The 20949-nt window shown below is 45.4% G+C and overlaps 1 protein-coding gene across 4 annotated transcripts in view; it reads right to left on the bottom strand.

Moving 5' to 3' along the window:
* Positions 1-3901: 3901 nt before the first annotated feature.
* The window catches only part of IL1RL2 (interleukin 1 receptor like 2), a 54698-nt gene continuing 37650 nt past the window's right edge, over positions 3902-20949 (bottom strand). For all 4 annotated transcript variants that reach the window (XM_073023294.1, XM_008008252.3, XM_008008249.3 and 1 more), the window contains 4 exons: positions 20489-20625; positions 14504-14647; positions 7408-7569; positions 3902-5598 (listed from right to left, as the gene is read on the bottom strand). In XM_073023294.1, coding sequence (XP_072879395.1) covers positions 5108-5598; positions 7408-7569; positions 14504-14647; positions 20489-20625 — 934 coding nt within the window. In that variant the 3' untranslated portion in view covers positions 3902-5107. The remainder of the gene's footprint in view (positions 5599-7407; positions 7570-14503; positions 14648-20488; positions 20626-20949) is intronic.

The following is a 20949-nucleotide window of genomic DNA, read 5'->3' as shown; positions in this document are numbered from 1 at the left end:
TAAGTTCTTGATAAAGCTTTGTTGACTGAGGAAAGAAAAGTAGCCAAAGTATCGTGATTGACGGGGGGACCAGCAGCCAGAGAGGCTGAGCTCTCCAGATTGCAGTGGAAAGGCATAAGTTGGTTATTAAAACAAGTTGGCGAGCTGTGACCAGTATTTGGAAAAATTGAACTAGACTTGAACAAAATAGAACAGAACAAATAACATAGAACAGAGCTTTTTCCATTCCGTGTGTGCATACTGAGTTGCTTTCTGAATTATGTTTCTCATTGTACTTCAAAGTTTTAAAAATATGAAAGCCTTGGCCGGGCTCGGTGGCTCATGCTTATAATCCCAGCCTCGGTGACAAGAGCGAAACTCTGTCTCAGAAAGAAAAAAAAAAAAAAACAGATAAGAAGAATAAATTTGGAGAAATGAGGCCATCAGAGAGGATAAGAGGATGAAAATACTCGTCAGAACATAAAGCTTTGGTCTCCAGGCTTCCCCAGGCCAAAGGTGGGAGACATCAATTAATCCACCACCGTCTTGGTGGCCGTCAGACAGAAACAGTCCATCTACTAAGTGTGGGGGAAAAAGCTATTGCACATGGCCCTCATGTTTCTCTACGGCCACATCACAGCTTCGGTTGATTTAAGGTGAAAAATATTTGAATGTTGACAAGCTAATTGTCAGGTGATGACAGCAGAAATTGGTTTTCATTTTTTAAACTGATAAGAACATGTTTGTGATTTTGACAAGCGTGGTAAACAAACAAAATGGTGATTTATGTTGCTCAAATGAGAATAAAATTTATTTCACAAATTACTGATATTTCTAACATACACAGTTTAATTGTTCATTCTGGAAAAACAGGGGAAAGGGTATACGCTATCCAAGCACAGGCTTCCATGTAAAGCTCAGCCCACCATGACATGGGGATCCCCCCAGCTCTCACCCACTATGACACGGGGATCCCCCCAGTTCTCATCCACCATGACATGGGGATACCCCCCAGCCCTCACCCACCATGACATGGGGATACCCCCCCAGCTCTCACCCACCATGACATGGAGATACACCCCAGTTCTCACCCACTATGACACGGGGATACCCCCCAGTTCTCACCCACTATGACATGGGGATGGCCCCCAGCTCTCACCCACCATGACCATGTTGATGCCCCAGCTCTTATCCCATCCTCCTCTTCTCTAAGCCTGAGCTCAACCGGGTGTGTAGAAGGCCAATCCTAGCCTCATCCTGCAGCAGAAAATAGGTGTAGGAATGAGGGGGTGTGGAGCAAAACATGTCATCTTCCAGCCATAGGTGTCAGTCCAGCAAGTCTTAGCCAGTCTTGAGAGTACACTTCTTTCTTCTTGAGCCTAGTTTTGGGCTTGAAATCAGGAAAGATCTATTTCCCCCTTTTCTGATGTGGTGGGAGATGGGGGCCGAGGAGGAAATCTGCCATGGGAATGCGAAAATCTCTACCTTGCAGTCAGTTCATCTGGTGGTCTATCCCTGAGGCTTCCGTTTCTCTTGGGTTATCTTTGCAAGGTGGTTATGCCAGAGCATCACAGGTGAGCAGTGGCAACTGTCGCCTTTCCTATGAGAGCCCCAGAGGAAAGGTGAATTTGGATGATAAGAGCCAGGGCTCTGAGGTCCTTCTCAAGTGGAGAGCCCCTCTCCAGGGACAGCCTGGGAGATGCGGGTGGAATTATATTGTGAACAGCAGCGTTTCTCAGAAGTCCCTGGGTGTATGGGCGGGGATATCCACACACAGAGTTCCCATCTCCCAGAACAACATTACTGGAGATGTGTGGCCTCTAACATTCAGACTCAGCAGCCACCGCTCCTAGAGCCAGCGTCACCCTCTGTAGCTCACTCCAGACCTCATCTGGAACAGCCTCTGTTCTTCAAGGAAACTAGGAAGGAATTTTCCACTTTACACAGCCCCAGATCCATAACCAAACAAGCATGTGTTGGAGAGAAGTTTATAAATAAAAAACAGGACCAAGTGCCCAGGAAAGGTCAACCGACTGTGACGTGGCAGGAAGTGGTCTGCGTCACTATGGGGTGCTGATGGGTGTGGGGGCCCTGGGGGCTGAGGCTCCCTGAGCACATTCCATATTTTGGCAGGCCAGCCCCTCACGGCATCCCATGGTGTGCCAAGCACTTCATCTCGCCTGGTCCTCCAGGGAAAGATCGCACCTTCCCGGGCCCTTTATTTCACGTGACTGGGTCTCTCCCAGGGCCTTTCTCACGAGCCGACTCAGGGTATTTGAGGGGAGATACCAAAGGAAGTGGGTTTTGTGGCTGACTCAGTCATTATAGGAAGGTGAATGTAAAGGTAACCCAGTAATTCAACACCTATATTTCACCTCTCGGGTCCAATCTCCTCTCTCAGCCCTACCTCCAGGTCAGTCCCTGGGGATTCCCAGGGAAGCCTCTAATTCCCTCAAGCCAGGATCTTGGAAAGGAGTGATGAGGGTTTACAGCTAATTTATACTATTAAAAAACTCTGTGAATCATTAAATTATAAATTGGCCTGTGACGAAGGCACACTGGCTCATTGGAAACGGACTTCGCTTTGCTTGGACTAGAATTCTGGAGCCCACCCCCAAGGACTAGGGATAGGACCCCATTGACCTCATATTTGCTCCAAGCCCAGTTGGAGAAACGGGAGAGAGTTGAGGGTGGCCTTCAGCTTTCCTATAAACTGCCTTTTTGTCCCTTAGCCATTGAACTCTTAAACCTCCTTTCTTATGCAAATTTGGACTTGAGACCATCAGCAGAGCTGTTACCTGCCAACCTGCTTACTTGTCAGCGGTGAGGCCAGGCTACTTTAATTATTCGTATTCTTGCTGCATTGCATCCCTATTATTTCATTAGGAATTAGTAGAACTTTAAAAAGTTTCTTTGCATCTCGATTTCTCTCTCCAACATGGGAGTCATCATTCCTCATGGAGGATTTGCTAGTTTAATTAAAACAGGCTCTTTCTCCTGTTGCATCCAAGAGGAAAATGGGCGTTGCTGGATCTGTTCCGCACTCTGTCCCCTCACTTGCTGCTGTTCTCTTCTCTGGGCTGGTCTCTGGAGGCTGCCTGCAGTGCTGGAGCGGGCAGGGTGGCTGCGGGCTGGCTGAGGACACTTCGCCCTTCCTTCTGTGGAGAGCGTATGAGACCAGGCCAGGAAACCCCCTGAGGGTAGTGGACACCACCTCTGGCCGCTTGACTAGCCCTGGTGCAGTAAGATCTGGACCGCAATGGGTGAGTGGTCACTGGTTTGTGGTTTGGTGAGGATTTGGGGAATATTCCTACCCCATTCCGATTTGAGGGCATCTCAGCACCCTTCCTCCTCCCTTCCCAGCCACTTCCCTCTGTAGGATGGAGGGAGCCAGAGGCAGCCACAGTGTGGGGAAACGGGAGAGATGCTGGGATGTGTCCTCTCTGAAGGGCGTGCCTGTGAATTTTACAAAACGGATTCTCTAGCAATTAATTATTTATAAGTGAATGATCACACTCACAGGACATCAGTCGAGGCTGTCAGCAAAATAGAAAGCCGACCCGTCGGAAGAAAAGGTATTTTCTGGAAACCTCTGACTTACAGGAGACCAGCACTGTTGGTGAATTCTTTAACTGGAGTTTTATAAGTGAAAAAGCTTCCCTCTTTCCAATGTGTCTCTACTTTCTTTTTATTGAAAAGTATCAAAAATGTAATAGTAGTAATGAATTATAGTAGCCATTTTTTAATGCTGTTATTCTTAAAATGTATTTTATGTCCTACCTCAGAGCAGTGGGGAGGCAATGGGAAGGCAATGGGGAGGCACAGCTTAATGGTACAGAATTTCAGCTTGAGAGGATGAAAGAATTCTGGAATGGATGGTGGCGATAGCCAAACAACAGTGCCACAGAACTATACACTTAAACATTGTTAAAATGGTAAATTTTATGTGCATATAGTTTACCGAAATAAAAAATTTAAAAAGCAAATGTTAAATAAAAAGTGGACCAATGTCAAGTGGAGGCCTCTGTAGGATGCTAAACAAATGTGTAATGTGAGGTTACCTTGGAACAGAAATCCTTCAAACACAGGAGTGGGCTCCTTAGCACCTGAAAGTCCATCCCACACTGGGCACAACCCACCGCCTGTGAATGAAGGCACAGCGCCTCCCAACCCACCCATTCCCCACTCCATCTGGCTCCCGCTCCCGCCCCCGACCCCACCGGCTGGTTCTCCAGGCTGATTCCCCTCCAGCCCGCACTGACTGCTTGCTAAGTCTCAGGGTCAACAACCACAGCCTCAGAGGGTTGAGCTATGTCTAATTCCCTCAGGCCAGGGTCTTGGGAAAAAAGCGATGAGGGTTGACAGCTAATTTTTTGTATTAAAAAACTTTGTGAATCATTAAATTACAAATTGGCCTGTGATAAGGGCACACTGGCTCATCGGAAACTGACTTTGCCTTGCTCGGACTAGAATTCTATCATCTGTGTGCTAACTGCGTCTCTCACAGGCTGCTCAGAATTCTGCTTGACGTGTCTAAAAGGGAAAGGAAAGGAATTCTTGCTTGCTTTAGTTTGACAGATAAAGCCTCTCAAAGCATGGAAGGGTGACCAAGCGGCAGTCATGGCCACACCCGTGGGTCCCCACTGGTCTAGGTGACTTTTAACTCGCTTCTGGAAGCACAGTGCTAAGGCTGTAGTCACAGCTCTTTGAACTGGCAGAGAGAGAGACACGGACACAGCAAATGACCCCTGAGCACGGGGCCCTGCGGACACTGAACAGACGTGGACAAATACTGCTATCCTTGCCAACCCTCTCCTGGTGCTAGACTGCCCTCCTGTCATCCCCCGACAGCAGAGGCCCCCATCTCAGACTCCGTGGGTGCCACATCATGGGCAAACTTCCGGGCATGCGCACTGCCATCTCTAAAACCCTCCATGTCCTGTTCCCAGGGGGCGCACGTGCCGTATGCACCCAGGCCGCAGTGAGTGTGCATGTGTGTCAACAAGCCCATAGGCTAAAAAGGGCCTTCTGCAGAAGCCATGTCTTTCCCTGAAGAAGCAGCTCTGATCGAAGCAAACAAATGCCAACAAATACAACAGACTCTCTCACTACTACGCAACTGCCAGCTTCAGAGTGGATGGCCCCGATGAAATGTGTCCTCCTCCAGCTGTGAGCCACCACGTAACGACAGACCCTCCATCAGAGCGTGACGAACCTTGTGTCCTCCCACCCGCTCACCTGTCGTGAGGTAGCAAGGCGTGTGCTGCAGCAGCTGGACCGCAGGGGACGGCCGACACCTTCTGGGCGGCATGTGATATCTCACTGTCTTCCAAAACTTGGTCTTCACACACTGTGACTGCTCCGTGAAGTCCCCATGCCACCGGATCACCCCGTGCTTCTGTCTGATGTACTGGATGGACTCCGGCATGGCTGTGTAGTCCTCAATTTTCTCCAGCTCAATGAGAATAACCTTCATCCCGTCCTGGATGAGGGCATTGTAGACCGCGATTTGTTCTTCTGACAGGTTCTTCAACAGGCAAAAGCCCAGCGATTCAGGGACCACAATGACAATCAGTCTCCTGCACAGCTTAACATTTTCATCGATGACATTGGCCACAGCTGGAAATAAAGAAAGAAGGCTCAGAAGAGCTCACAATTAAAACAGCCTGGGTCTTCATGCTAGTGAGAATATTTGAAACAGGCTCTGAGAAGAGAAAACTCACTTTTTTCTTTTTTTTTTTTAAATGAAGTCTCGCTCTGTTGCCCAGGTTGGAGTGCAGGGATGCAATCTCAGCTCACTGCAACCTCCACCTCCCAGGTTCAAGCCATTCTCCTGCCTCAGCCTCCTGAGTAGCTGGGATTATAGACACGTACCACCATGCCCAGCTCATTTTTGCATTTTAAGTAGAAACAGGGTTTTACCACAAGTGGGTGTCGAACTCCTGGCCTCAAGTGATTTGCCCACCTTGGCCTTGCAAGGTGCTGGGGTTACAGGTGTGAGTCGCCGTGCCTGGCCAAAAATGGACTTCAGAATAAACATGACTTAGTCAGGAATGGATTAATACAAGTTTTGGGGGCTTTTTCTTTTTTTAACATTTGTCACCTCTTCTGTGAAGCCTCCGTGGCTTTCCCTGAAGCCTTGGTCCTCTACAGTCATGAATCATGTTTTGCATGTGGTTTCTTTGTATGTCACTTTCCCTGGCCAGCAAGTATCTGATGTTGCCTAACTTTGTATCCCCAGACTACCTGAAGGTCTGGTGTATATTAGCAGATGAACACATTTTTAAAAATAGATTTTAAAAGGATAGTAAACATGTAGTTAGCTGAAATGTTGCGTTAATCTTGAATTTGTGTTTTCCTTTTTCTTTATAGTTATTTAAAGGACTAGGATTTATGTGACTAATTTAGAAACCAAATAACATGCCCTGATGATTGCTTGGGAAAGGGAGGGCTCTTTAAATACCCAGCTGTGCAGATGCTATTCAGTCTACAGTTGCCTCTCACAGGAAATAAGAATAGACTGGAACCTCCCTGAGGACAGGCCCTTCTGCTTGGCTGATTTTCGTATTTCTAGTGCCTAGAATACTGTTCATCACATAGAGGTTTTCAGTAAATATGTGTTGAATAAGTGAGAGAATTGGCATTTACTGGTGACTAGAAAAGAACATTTATTTCAGATTTCAGTCATTTTGCTGTATAGCCTTCCAAGAAGGAGAATAAAGGGACAGGAAGGCACCATTGTGTAAGTGTCTAAAGTGTGCTGAGCTCCATGCCAGCGGCCCCTTCTCAGGTTTTCTCATTCAGTTCTCTCATCTGAGTCAGGGAAGCACCCCATCCCCATTTTACAGATGAGACAACTGACGTTCAGAGATGTTAACTGAACTGTCCAAAGCCACCTTCCTATCAAATGGGAAAAGTGCACTAAAACTTCCATTGTATTTAGGGAGGGGAGAGGCAAGTAGGGTTGAGGTTTATAAAATCAGCGTTAAGCATGACCTGATTTACATTGTTCAAACCCATGGAAAACACCTAGCAGTTCGTCTCAGGGACGTGAGGGCAAATGACCACTCGCCACCTTTCAGTCCTTTAGCCACAACGTAGTTGTGTAGTTGTAACAATGTAGTTACATCACTGGCCACCTGTTTCTGTGAACGGTTTAACCATATCCTCACTCAAAGTGAGATGCACGCTGCTGCAAGCAGGAACCCCAGACACTGCGACGTAGGGAGGAGCCTAGAGCGGGCAGCGAGCTTGCGCCTAACCTCCTTGGCTGGGGACTAGGGGCTGGCGGGCAGGGGGCGCTGGTCATAGACTTCCTGTGGTTCCATGGGGAAGGCAGGCAGAGTCATCGCCATCAGTAAAGTGGAGGAAAAGAAGGGTGGCTTTCCTTCTTTTATTTGTTATTTTTATACCTCACTCAAAACACACCTTGTCCAGGGAATTCATCTCTGCCGAATATAAACAACTTATATCCACATTGCCTCTCCAGCACCTCGGGCAGGATCTTCAACACCAGGGTATCCACGGCACGCCTCTGGCTTTCCCTGTGGGGCTTGGGGTATAAGACGTAGGCGTCATACAGCTTCCCGTCTGAAAAGGAAATGGATACGCTCGTGGAATTGTTGCTACCGAATTCTCTCATGTTAACAAACTGGAAGCCTGAGCGGCTACCATGGTGTCCTTTGGCCTGGGATCCATGACTTCCGAGTGCCCAGCTGGCTGACGGTGCCAGGGGCTGCCAAGCGACATCATCTCCTCTCACAGATGGACCCCTGAGGGAGGTGGTCTTATCTCCAACGCACAAGAGTGAAGCCGAGACTGGGTAGGCTGCATCACATCTGCAATCCCTAACCTTACCCCACGTCTTTTGATTCTAAGTCCACCACTCCCTGTGATGCGGCCAGAAATGAGAATTAAAGGCAGGAGACTCGTCCAGCGCAGTAGCGTATGGCTGTAATAAACGGGCTGAAGCAGGACAGCTTGAGGCCAGGAATTCAAGACTACCCTCGGCAAGATAACAAGACTCTCCAAAGAAAATAATTGTTAAAAAGTTAGCCAGGCATGATGGCTCATGCCTGAAATCCCAGCTACTCAGGACGCTGAAATGGGAGCTTAGGAGTTCAAGGATGTGGCCAGGCATGGTGGCTCATGCCTGTAATCCCAGCATTTTGGGAGGCCAAAGCGGGTGGATCACCTGAGGTCAGGAGTTCAAGACCGGCCTGGCCAACATGGTGAAACCCTGTCTCTACTAAAAATACAAAAAGTTAGCCAGACATGGTGGTGGACACCTGTCATCCCAGCTACTCAGGAGTCTGAGGCAGGAGAATTGCTTGAACCTGGGAGGCGGAGGTTGCAGTGAGCCGAGATCACACCACTGCACTCCAGCCTAGGGGACAAGAGCAAAACTCTGTCTCGAAAAAAAAAAAAAAGGAGTTCAGGGATGCAATGAGCTATGATCACGCCACTGCACTGCAGCCTGGTGGACAGAATAAGACCATATCTCTAAAACAAACAAGAAAAGGATCTCTAAAATAAACAAACAAAAAAGCAAGAAACTACCCATTTACCCATGTTACCCTCAGCGTGTTCTGTGTGACGGAGCACTGTCCTAACTGCACCAGGCCAAACTGGATGACTCCCTCCTGATTCAGACCCACCAGTCTAAGAATTCCATCACTACAAGCCCACAGACTCACATCTGTGAAACGAGAGAACAAGCAATTAAGCAGACTCTAGTAATCTGCAGTGCCGTTGAGAGAAGTCAGACCCAATGGCGCATGTCATCGTCATCAGTATTTATTGAGTGAACTCAAAAGCAGCCTCTGCATTGGCCAATGCAGAGATGAGCAAGACACAGACCTCACTGGGCAGACCATTCACATGCACAGAAATGAAACAACACAAGACACAACACGGCAATGAGAGCCAAAAGAACAGAAAAGACAGCAAGAAACAAAAATCTCCATGGTCTGGAGTCCTTGGAAAAAAAAAAAAATTCACAATGAACATGGGACAGCTCCTGGATTTTTAAATTTTTTTGTTATTATTATTTTTAGATGGAGTCTCGCTCATATCTACCAGGCTGGAGTGCAGTGGCGCCATCTCGGCTCACTGCAACCTCCGCCTCCCAGGTTCAAGTGATTCTCCTGCCTCAGCCTCCTGAGTAGCTGGGATTATAGGCACCCGCCACCATGCCCGGCTAATTTTTGTACTTTTGATAGAGACAGGGTTTCACCATGTTGGCCAGGCTGGAGCTCCTGGATTTTAAAGGGTAGGAGAGTTTAGAGGAAAAAAAGTGAGGGTCTAAGAGTGGATGGTAAACAGGCTTGCAAGGGAGCAGCTTCAGAAGGGCATGGAAGGAGGAATAATTTCCTACTCAGGAATCATGTAAATCAATAAGGAACTTCAGCAGGGCCAGAGGCCTTGAGTGGAAGAAGAGGTAAGTGTGGGCGTCTCGTGGGAAAATGCGATTTTGAGCTTTGGGCTGTTGAGAAACTCAGACAACCTAGAAGGTACTAGAGAGGAGTGGTGTCCTTCTCTATTCTCTTTTCATGAGAGCTTATTGGATGAGCAGATTTGCAGAAACAGGTGATTTTAAGATTAATAAGGGAAAGGAAAACCTTGTAGTCTTCTAGTTTTCATCCAAATAATAGTAATGAAAACGTGCACAGATCTTGACAGTTTACATATCACCACTTCTCATTCCATCAGTTCTCACACCAACCACTGCTGACCTTCGGGTCCCTGCTCACCATTCTTGACCATCTCTTATGGAGAATGGTAACACACACACACGCATGCATGCACATGCATGCACACCCGTGTGTGCACATATAGTCATACACACGCATGCACACACACAGGTACACACTCCTTCTCTGCCTCCCACCCCATCATGAAAGGAAGCTGTGTGAGAGTGGAGACTTTGTTGGCTCCCTGCCCTACCCTCAGCCCGTGGAGCAGGACCGGGTGCAGAGGAGGCCTTCATCAGTGCTCACCGAATGTCCAAATGAAGCTTGATTTTACAGAGCCTCAAAGAGCTTTATCTATGTTGGGGACAAAGCTGAGGTCAGATTCAGCTTTTTAAGGTGGGATCACAGGGCAGGTACAAAAGGGGTAACTAATTTGTGTCTTGAATTGGCAAAAACCCAACAAAGCTGAAACTCCTTGTGGAATCTTGAAGGTCACTGATCGAGACCACCGCTCACATAAGTGGATACTTTTCTGTGTAAAATTTCATAGCACACATTTGACTTTCCAAAGCCAGAGGATTTTTTTTTTTTTCTGTAGATAGAAAATCGAAAAAGAAACATTTCATAAGGTTCTTATGTTTCTGAACTTTTGGAGAAGGAATTAAATTTTCCCATTTAAAAATGTGATCATATTTATCCTTTGGTTTCTGATGAAGGGCTGGCTGAGTTGATGCTTGGTTCACCACAGAATACAGTATTTCCTGGTCTGTTCTAAACTACAGCAGACATGCAGGCTTATTGCCACTTGTCCCAGACCCTGCCACTCGTATCTCGCTTCTCTCAATCTGTTTTTCTTTTCTTCCTACCGTTTCTGATTTAAAAAAAAAAAAAAAAAAAAACCATGTGTGCTAAGTGTATTCTGTCTTTTGCCAATGTTTCCCGTTCCCTGTTTCTAAATGAGGTGTCTGAAGATATAGGTACTTGATGCTCTCCAACTTCAGGATCAGAAGACATCTGAGTAGCAAGAAAGTCTCACACCTTTTAAAAATTCAAAATGTACGAACATGCCCAATTTTTTGGTCATCTTTTTTTTTTCTTTCTGTCTGACTAAGCTTTTGAGTAGAAATAGAACTTGCTGATGTTCTCAAAATGTAGTGAGTTTTCATCACTTTCAAATGACTAATTCCTAATTTACTGACCAATATATTAAGAGCAAAAGATCGAGCTGTAGTCTTTTGCTTTTTGCATCAGGCCACTGGTTTCGAAGCGCCTTGCCAGGCAACAGCACCTCAACACTTCCTGGCTGCGCTTCTCATGACCAACCGTGTGGGACGTGGTTCTTATCTCAAATTATGAGTAAGGAAGCTGAGACCAGCAAGACGGCGCGCTCTCTCCAAAGTCTCCCAGCTGGTGAGTGCATAGCCTTGATGTAAACCCAGGTCCGCCGTTCATTTTGCTGTGACTAAAATGAGAAACGGGCGCAAGAAATTTCACAAAACTTATCCCTGATTAGTCCTGTGCAGCTGTGTCAGTCTGAGTTTTCCAAAAGTAGCCCCAGCAATATTTCCAGTCCCACATGTTCTTCCAGAACTTTGCCACACCTTCGCAAAGACGCAGAGTCTCTTTCCACTCCCTTAAAATCGTTACGTCCTTCTTGGCTCTTGGCAAAAAATATATAAAAGCTCATGCACATAAATTAATATTTATGAAATATTGCCTAAAGATTATTCAATTCCCTACCTTCTCTTAATATGATATTGCTAAATTTTAGGCCAGATCAAACCACAACAGTGGAAAACTCAGATTCAATCTGGCCTCCATGCAAATGCTTTTACTGAACCGCAGGACGTTTGGTGGGTTTAGCCCCAATACGCATAGAAAACACTAGAGGAAAAGTCACACAAAACATGCTATGACATGCGAAAGTTGTTGCAGTCAAGCTTCCCTACACCACGCCCTTTTGAAATGAGGACTCTCTGTTGGAAAAAAAAAAAAAAAAAATCTGCCTTTGGAAATTAGTCTCAGAAAAAGCCATGTTCTCTCATGAAAATTGGAAAGGTTGTTGTGAACAGCACACAAGGGATCTTCTCGCTGCCTTTACTTTGGCTTGAAAAGCAAATTCACCTTTAATAATTGTCAAAGGTATCATTAACTCTACCGCGACTGGTTTTCCTCGTCCCCTTGGTTTCCCTTCGATCACTCCAACTGTTTGCCTTGTCTGCGTTTTAACCATTCTATCGTACATGCACATTCTCCAAAGACCTATCTGGAGGAAGGCGAGGCGTTTTCAAATCTCTCTAAGAGATCTGTACACAGACCCTTCCGTCCTCGTACACACACGCAGCCCTGCCAGGAGCATTTTTAAAGCTCCAGGGGCTTGCTGGAGAAGATACAGAACTTGCTGACTTCAGCCAGGGCAGTCAGTGGCTTCTCCTAAAACGGTGAGTCATGCACACCTAATTAATTGAGCGATACAGCTTAGCTAACCCAGTCAGGGTAAATGACTTATCCTACGAAGGACATTATTTCTCTCTTCCTCATTTTCATCCATTAATTGGCATTTCTTGATTTAACTCAGAAAATATCCTCAAGGGGAACAAGGACATAAACAGGATCTGGGACTCATCTCAGAATCTCATCAGTAGCTTAAAGCCAACACACAAAGATACTACAGGCGGTTCTCGTGGATGGAACTGTAGAGAATTTCATGACAAAATGCACACGTAGTTTTCTGAATTAAGCAAAATAAAAATAAAGAAAAAAAAGGACCCCTGGCTGCCTGTGGGCCTCCATCGCCAAATCCTCTGCCCACTAGTGGAAAATGTGGGCTGCGTCCCAGTCTCGGCAGAGGGTAGGGCTGCCTAACTCTGCCATCTGCCCAGCCCCCGCTACTCGGTGTGAGTCACTATTCCTGTTTTCTCTTCCTGCTAAACTCGACCTCACGAGCAGCTTCCCCACACACACTGCACAACACTCATAAGTCACAGCTGTAATCACGCTCCTGGGAGTCGCAATGACTCAGTGAGGGAGTCACTGAGAGAGTCAGTGAGAGAGAGAGAGAGACAGCGAGAGAGACACGCCACAGGGCCTGGGCTGCCAGGAAGAACACGTCAAGTGACGCAGGCTTCTGTGAGTCAAAAAGTAGAAAGCAGCTGAAGCACTCACATCTGTGTCAGAAAACAGTAAGTGGTGGGGACTGAACTGTCTTCTTCTCAAAGATGCAAGCAGGAGAGCAGTCATGGGTGTGCTTAGACAGGGCAGCCTCTGCAGATGCCAGAGCCAAAACCAGAGGCCAGAGCCAAACCCCACCATGCCCAGTCGGACTATCCGCAGTGCTAGGAGTACTTCAGGTTGCACTGGACACTTAAGGTTCAGATGACTTCTGTCATTAAAAGGAGTTTATTGCTTTCTCCATTGCTCGGGGTTGCTAATTTTGAATGCTGAAATTTAATTTGGAAAAAATCCAAGTTAGGACACCTATGTTTTATCAGACATGTGGACAATAACTGCGCTGTGTATTTTATGTGCAAAGCAGGTGCTTGATGGCAGTGACCTCTTTTATGTTTTAGCTGCCCATACAACATTCTCGGACACCCAGTTTCCCTCCCTCTCCTGCTCTTGTCACTCAGGCCTCTGGACTTCAAAGGTATAAATTCGTGCATCTCCACACAGATCAGCTGCACCGGGTTTCTTTGGGCTTATATTAATTTTTTCATCTAATTAGGGGACACTAGAGCAGATTTATCACTTTTTCAAGGACTTAATAGATTGTATCTGTTCTGAGACAAAACCAAAAAAAAGTAGCGTAAAGAGTCACAAGCACCATGGTGGGAAATGCCAGGCTCTCGGAGAGTCAGGATCACACTGAGGCGTTTCTGTGCCAAACAGCACTGGCAGGACATAGCCCCACAGACCAAAACCCACAGCCGTGGTGTTGGGGATTTGTCTTGACCTCCAGACAAGCAACAGAGGCCGCCCTGTGCCCCAGGCCCCTGCTGAATGCTTCCGTGTGCTTCAGCTGTTATCCCCACTGTCAAAAAGCAGGATGTCATCACTTTCCCTTTCTTTGTTTCTTTCTTTTTTCCTTCCTCCTTCTTATTTCCCTTCCTCCCTTCTCCTCCCTCTCTCTCCCCTGCTTTCTTTCATTTCTTTTCTACGAACCTCCCTTCTTCCTTCCATTTTCCCTCCCCCTCCTTTCCTTCCTCCTTCTCTCTCTTTCCTCCTTCACTGTCTCCTTCCTTCCTTCCTCCATTCCTTTCTAAAGCTGAGAAACAGAAGAAAGTTGAAAATCCAAGTTTACATAGGGAGTAAGTGGAGAAGTTGCATTCAAACTTGGTTCGATCTCTCTCCATATCTGAGAGTTGAAGACTTAAATCCCTTCAGGCACCAAGTACGGGGCCTAGAGAGAGCTCCAACTACAGGCAGCTCATCCCTCTCCATGACACATATTCTGCAACGTGTGCTCATCCACTCTGCTGAGCACACGCCACGGATTGAGAGCACTTTGCCCTCGGAGAAACTTCCCTGCAGCGGGCAGAGGATGGACGTGGAAACCTTTACAGCATGGTTGCAGCGGGACTCAGAAGATGATCTCCTCCCGCAGCTTAGCAAATATTTCCTCAATCGCGACGAGCCTGCAAACCTTATCTGACCGAATGATGCTGGTGATTAGGGACCAATCATTTCTCTAAAGCATAGGCAGTTCCAAGGAGATTCCTTTCCCGAAATTTGCCGGCAACATAGTAAAATATGACAAAGTATATTTGAAATCGTTGTATACGTATAAGAGGATGCCAATTTTGAGGCATTTTTCAGTGATTACACACACTTACCTTCTAGGGTCTCTGTAGAACAGAAGGCACTTCGATACCAAAGAACAATGTCGATCTTAAAAATGCTGTATATGTACACAACAGACACAGCCACAGCCAAAAAGGCGATAAGCCCTCCTATCAAGTAAGCTCGAAAATCTGGTGCTACAAATGACAGAAAAAAAAATAAAATAATTATAATTATAATAATGATACAAAGACCCCATTATATACTTTACTAATACAGATCACACTATGAATTCCAAATGGAAAGGTTTTGGATGTCAGTGAGGGCACTGTTTAAACATTTCTTTAAAGTCAAAAGAGTGGTGTGGGAGCAGAATAATCTGATCTGGACCACGATTGTTAGGAAACAACTCAGCTCCTGGGAACCTATAAGAGTAAAAGTCTGCAGAGTCCTAGTTTCCAGTAGACACAGGATAGACCCAACCGCACGAAGACTGCTTTCAAAACACCCATGTCCAGGTTCTGCTGAGTCAACACAAGACTGTCCAGAGGTGGCGCCTGAGTATGTTCATGGGGCACCTTCTCCAGCTGGTTCTGCTGCCTGTTCTTGATTACAATCCTATTGTAACTGCTTTCCCAGCCATTCAAAGTTGAACAGCTGGACACCCATCATCCTTAAACAACCAACAGTTGTCCCCTCTGGAACCAGCGTGGCTGGCTCCACAAGACAGGCCAAGAGCCAAACCTCTACCTCATCATCTCTGTGCCATCGATTTCCAGGCTGGGTGCCTGTGCGAGAGACACAGTCTCAGAAAGAATGTTTACACCCTACCCTGCTTCATGTGTCCATTGCAGAGCAATTATGAGCCTAAGTGGTGGGCAGGAGATGGCCAAGGAGCAGAACCAGCTCCTCTGGAACCTCAAGTCCCTGAAAACATGCTCCTACACATCCAAGAAAAGGAACAGCATGACTTCTGTCTCACCACAGCCCAAACCCATACCACCAAAGAAGACCCTCTGGGAAGGAAAGAATTAGAAAAGGGGAAGAGGGGGACAGGAAGAAAAGTCCTCCCCATTCTTAAAACCCACCTCACACACCACTTCCTTCTTCAGCCCCTTCCTCATCCTCCAGTCCTCACTGGATGGTGGGGTGGGCAGAGGAGGGGAGGAAGAGGGAGGTTCTTTTCTACTGAGCCCCTAGAGCACTTTAATTTTTAAAAAAGTTTATAGGTACATAATAGTTGCACATATTTATAGGGTATGTGTAAGATTTTGACACAAGCATACAATGTGTAATGACCAAATCAGGGTAACTGGGATAACCATCTCCTTAAACATTCATCTTTTCTTTATGCTGGGAATATTCCAAATCCATTCCTCTAGTTATACTGAAATATACAATAAATTATTGTTATCTACAGTCATTTTGTTGTGCTACCAAACACTAGAGCTCATTCCTACTATCAAAATTTTTTTTTTTTTTTTTACCCATTCACCAACCTCTCTTTATTCCCCCTTCACCACTATTCTTCCCAGCCTCTGGTAATGGCCATTCTTCTACCTTCATGAGATTAATTTTTTTAGTTCTCACATATGAGCAAAAATATGCAATATGTGTCTTCTGTGCCTGGTTTGTTTCACTTAACATAATGGCCTCCAGTTCCATCCCCACTTTGCTGCAAATAACAGAATCTCATTCTCTTTTATGGCTGAATAATATTCCATTGTGCATCTGTGACAGAATTTCTTTATCCATTCATCCACTGATGGACACTTAGGTTGATTCTACATCTTGGCTATTGTAAACAGTGCTGCAATAAACACGGGAGTGCACATATCTCTTTAACACGCTAATGTCCTTTCTTTGGGGTATATAACCAGCAGTGGGATTGCTGGATCATATGGTAGTTGTATTGTTAGTTTTTTGAGGAATCACTATGTTTTCCACAGTGGCTATAAAACACTCATTAAAGAGCTTATTGCCACCTGCCTTAGGCCACACCATGTCGTAAACATCTTGAGGCCCAAGATTTCCCATTTACTATTGCACATCTTTAAATACATGGCACAATAACTAAGAACAAATTTATGCCAAAACAAAATGAATTCATTGAGTAAGTCCCAGTGCAGCCAGAATAGACGCACGGCACTACACACCAGTGCCCGAGCTAATCCTGGGCACTTGTGAGAACCTCTCACTTCAATCATGAGACAGATCCTTCCTGCTTCCCCATCCTCTACCCCTCTTTGCCCTTTCCCAGCTCTCATTAGAATTCCTTCTAGGGGCAATATTGCCACCTCTCTCTTTGGGATGACTTGTGTCTGGGAATATTTAGTGTCTGTTTCAGAGATCTTGGTGTTGTTAACTGTCCTAATAAGAAGACCATGCCCACAGTACTAATGAGGCTCAGAAAGCCTCTGGCACATAGACAGGAGTGATGCTCTAAAATTCTCGGGCTTTTCACTCACTGCCTTCGGGAGTGTTGATGCCCTCTGCTCTATAAACGAGCTAAAAGAGAATGAAATTGGAAACAGGTCATTAATGAATACATTCAGAAGGACTCAGGGCTTTGAAATAGAAATAAATGGGGAGTCCATTCTTGATGTACTAGATGTCCTGGTAAAGGTTAATGGTGGTATTCACCATCTGAGTCATTTGACTACTACCAGCCTTCCACTGAGAGGGTGGGTGAGCATAAGTAACATGCCAATTCACAGAAGAGCACACCCAATTTAAATAACTTTCTAGAGACCCTGCTTCAGAAAAACCAAGTAAGATTCAAATCTGGAGGTGTCTTCAACAAACACAAGGAAGTCAAATGGAGAAGCTATAACCTTAGCTCTGTCCCCAAGTAAACCAACAAGAGGTTTAGATTTAAGAGGGTGAAGTTCCAGGAACTCAGGACAAACAAAACTAAGTCAACAGAACCAAAATACTCTACATTTGAAATAAAATGAGCATTGCCAGGAACTAAGGGATTTAAGAAGCAAGAGCTTAAAACAAAGGAGGTAACGGACTCCATCCCTCCACAAGCTTGACAGGTGTTAACTGGTCACAGCATTGGCTCCTCTGAGCTTGGACTTGGCCTCAGAATCCTTCGGAACACAGTGCTTTCAAATAGTCCAACAAGTCAGTATTGGGGTGGAAATCACTATTGGCCAACTTCAGTCTATATTATCCAATAAAGAACTCAAACTTCTAGGTTGGGACAGATTTAAGTTGTAACCACTTCAGGTGTCGTGGACTCTCCAAGACTTCTTACATCAGCTTCACCTCTGTTCTCCGGGGTGGACCCTGAGTCTCTCTCTCTCTGACCTAAGCCAGGCTGCATCTCTGCTGTAAGCTAATGGAGAGTCAGAGGGAGGAAACGCCAGCAGACTCCACTTTGGTGAAAACAGGTTTTCAACCTGTCCTCACTGACCTACCACACATTTCTGCACTTGTCTCAAAGTCACCTCCTTCATCACAATATGAGCTCACAAAAGACCCACCTTTGTCTGTGATCTGGCTCTCTGTTCTGTGGGGTAGATGAAGGTGACAACTGGGAAATGAGTGGGAACAAGTAGATCAGGGAGGCCATGAATGCCAAGCCAGGAGTTTCCATTTCATCGCCTGGCAGTAAATATCAGTGAATCACACTGTAAAAAAGTGTGGCATTCTATGGAAATGTTAACGACAGACTCTCACCTGGCAATGCTACTCTTCATCACATATCCCGGAGGGATGCCTCTACATGGGTACATAGACACACAAACAGGCATTTCCATAGCAGTATCATTTGTTAATAGTTCCAAACTCAACACAATGCAAACCACATACTTATAGCCCAGTGGATAAATTGTGACCTAGTTATTCAATGGACTAGGATATAGCAGTGTAAATTAATGAACTGTGCTACATGCTATATCAGTGATACACTGATAAGCCCCCCACACCTAAGAAAATAAAACATACTATCTAACTCTCTTAATATAAAACTCAAAAATAGGCAAAAATAAATTATATTACTAGGACTGTCAGCATAGATAGAAAATCAAAGAAATGACTTTCCTAAAAGTTGGGAGGATGATTATCAAGAGGGAAGGATCAAGAAGAACATCCAGGGGTTTTTCAGGCAATGCATTTTTCTTAATCCAGGTGGTAGTTTCATGAGTATTTGCTATACAATGACTTGTTATGTGATGCAGATATTCTGTGTTCCTTTACCATATATGTGCATGTGTTATAGCATGTATAATATATACGTTATATTCCACAATAAAAAAGTATAAAAGAAAATCCCAGCTGATTCTTACAACAGCCGTGGAAGGAAGTCGCTATCCTCCTCATTTCCCAGATGAGGAGACGCGGGCACAGAGAGGTTGAGTGACAGTGCTGTCCTCACAGAGCTCCTAAGTGAACAAGATAGGATCTGAGCCTGAAAACCTGACCTTCACGTCCAGGGCAGGAGTCACCCTACCATCCAGCTTGTTAGTGGGAATGGGCAGGAGGGTAAGAATCCACAGAACTTGGCAAGTCATTGGGTGCTGGCATGAGGGAGGATAAGGGAAAACATCAAAATGACCCCAGATTTTGAGCCCGAACAACGTGGAAGATACAGGAGTTCCATTCGCAAACGTAAGAAAAACAGAACCAGGAGGCTGGAGAGTTTAAAAATGCTTTCTGACATCAGCCAGTGTATCTGCAGTCCCTTACACAGTTGGAAATGCAGAGCTGTCACGGGAGGAAACAGTATACAGCTGGATATATGGAACATGTTTGCACCTGCCCAGGAATGACAGTTGATGCCATAAAGGGGAAAAAGATTTCAGGGATGAGGACACAGAAAGAAAAGCAGCACAGATGATGAACCTCATAAAGGTACCAGAGAGAGAGAGATGGCAAATGTAAGACTGACTGGGGGAAAGTGATGGAAAAGGATGCTGTATGACAAGGAAAAGTCAGTAAGAGGAGAAAAAAATGGGCAGTGGTGACAGATGAGCCCAAGGGTCCTTCCACATGACGCAACCCAAGAAGGATTCCCCATGCCATGAGGGTGAGGAGAGGGTGCTGTGTTCATTCAGTTAAGGCAGCTGAGGCCAGAACGACACTGGCCTTCAGGACACAGAAGTGAGGCAGAGAACGTGCACACCCAGAGCTGCAAGCTACTGTGCACGGATCTCTATTCATCACAATTCTAAGAGAGGTCACGGGCACTTAGGAGGCCAGGATCTTGGCAGGGGCAAAGGCACAATTGCTAACTCCATACAGCAAACACTGTGTTTTCTGTTACGTGTGTTCTGTTAGGTGGGGCTTCAGCGTGATGTATGCAAGCACAGGTTTAACTGATCATTGAAGGACACCAGCAAATTCAAGTCCTCTCTCTTGCATGTAGCTAGCCAAACACACACACACACACACACACACACACACACACACTAATGATATTCATAGAATCAAGAAGAACCACTGCCTTGATAAACCACACAGAATGTTGCAAGATATTTCATACACTTCTGATATGTTACGAATTTAAAGTTGTTCTCAAGATTCTGGCTTCACCTTTCACTATCTGTACACTGGCTTTAAAACTTCCAGTGGATAATCAATTAGTTCTGTACGGTGCTCAGAGTGCAATTTGTATACGCATTGAGTTGGAAGCCCTCCTGCTTAAATACCAGAATTCAGCCTCTACAGATAATTTTACAAAGTTACGTAGTAAAAACAGACATAGGCATTTTGGCTTTATATCAAATTATAAACATTTGGCAATCACACTTAATAAAGAAAAGCTTTTGTTTTCTTTCTGTTTTGATGTATAAATCTCGATGTATTGAAAATATGGCACTTTCAAAATATACTACAATAAAATCACAGCCTCACTCCAACAACATTATGAGCCGTTGCATGAACTTTTCCCTAGATTTCATACTGAGTTTGTCCCTTTAATACCATCCTCATGCCTCACTCTGAGCATTTAGAGTCACTCCTCCTTCAGATGTGTTTCCTGGCCATCGCTTTGTACACTCCGAACAGTGTGTAACCCACTGGAGTATTACCTGGGAGCTGTAACATAATGTATGCTGCGGACACTCCGGCATGGCACATGAAAGGAAGCCCATAATCTTCCATTTTCACTTCCAAGAAGGTGATGTTTACTGTGTACAAATTATGTTCCCGAAAAGAGGCATGGGTTCTATAAAAGAAAAGAGCCAGTCATTAATACATGAGTTGTATTTACCTAACATATTTTATAGTCTGTTTTCTGGAGATTAAGTGTTTTCTTGGAGAACACTTTGGACCATCATGTTATCCTAAGAATACTTTGCTGACTGGCCCAGTGAGGTATGTGGATTGTGTATTTCCAAATTTGCATTTTCTTCTGCATGGTGACAAGGAAGTATGATTCTGTAAGCTACAGACACCATTCTCAGCCCCAAAGGCCCTTCCCCTATTCCTTTCCACGTATCCTAACTTGTCCACACTGCAAGGCCCAACACAAGCTCTCCTGCCCTCTGAC

Source organism: Chlorocebus sabaeus, chromosome 14 (genome assembly GCF_047675955.1).
Source record: "Chlorocebus sabaeus isolate Y175 chromosome 14, mChlSab1.0.hap1, whole genome shotgun sequence".
NCBI lineage: Eukaryota > Metazoa > Chordata > Mammalia > Primates > Cercopithecidae > Chlorocebus > Chlorocebus sabaeus.
This window is presented reverse-complemented; position numbering and strand designations above follow the sequence as displayed.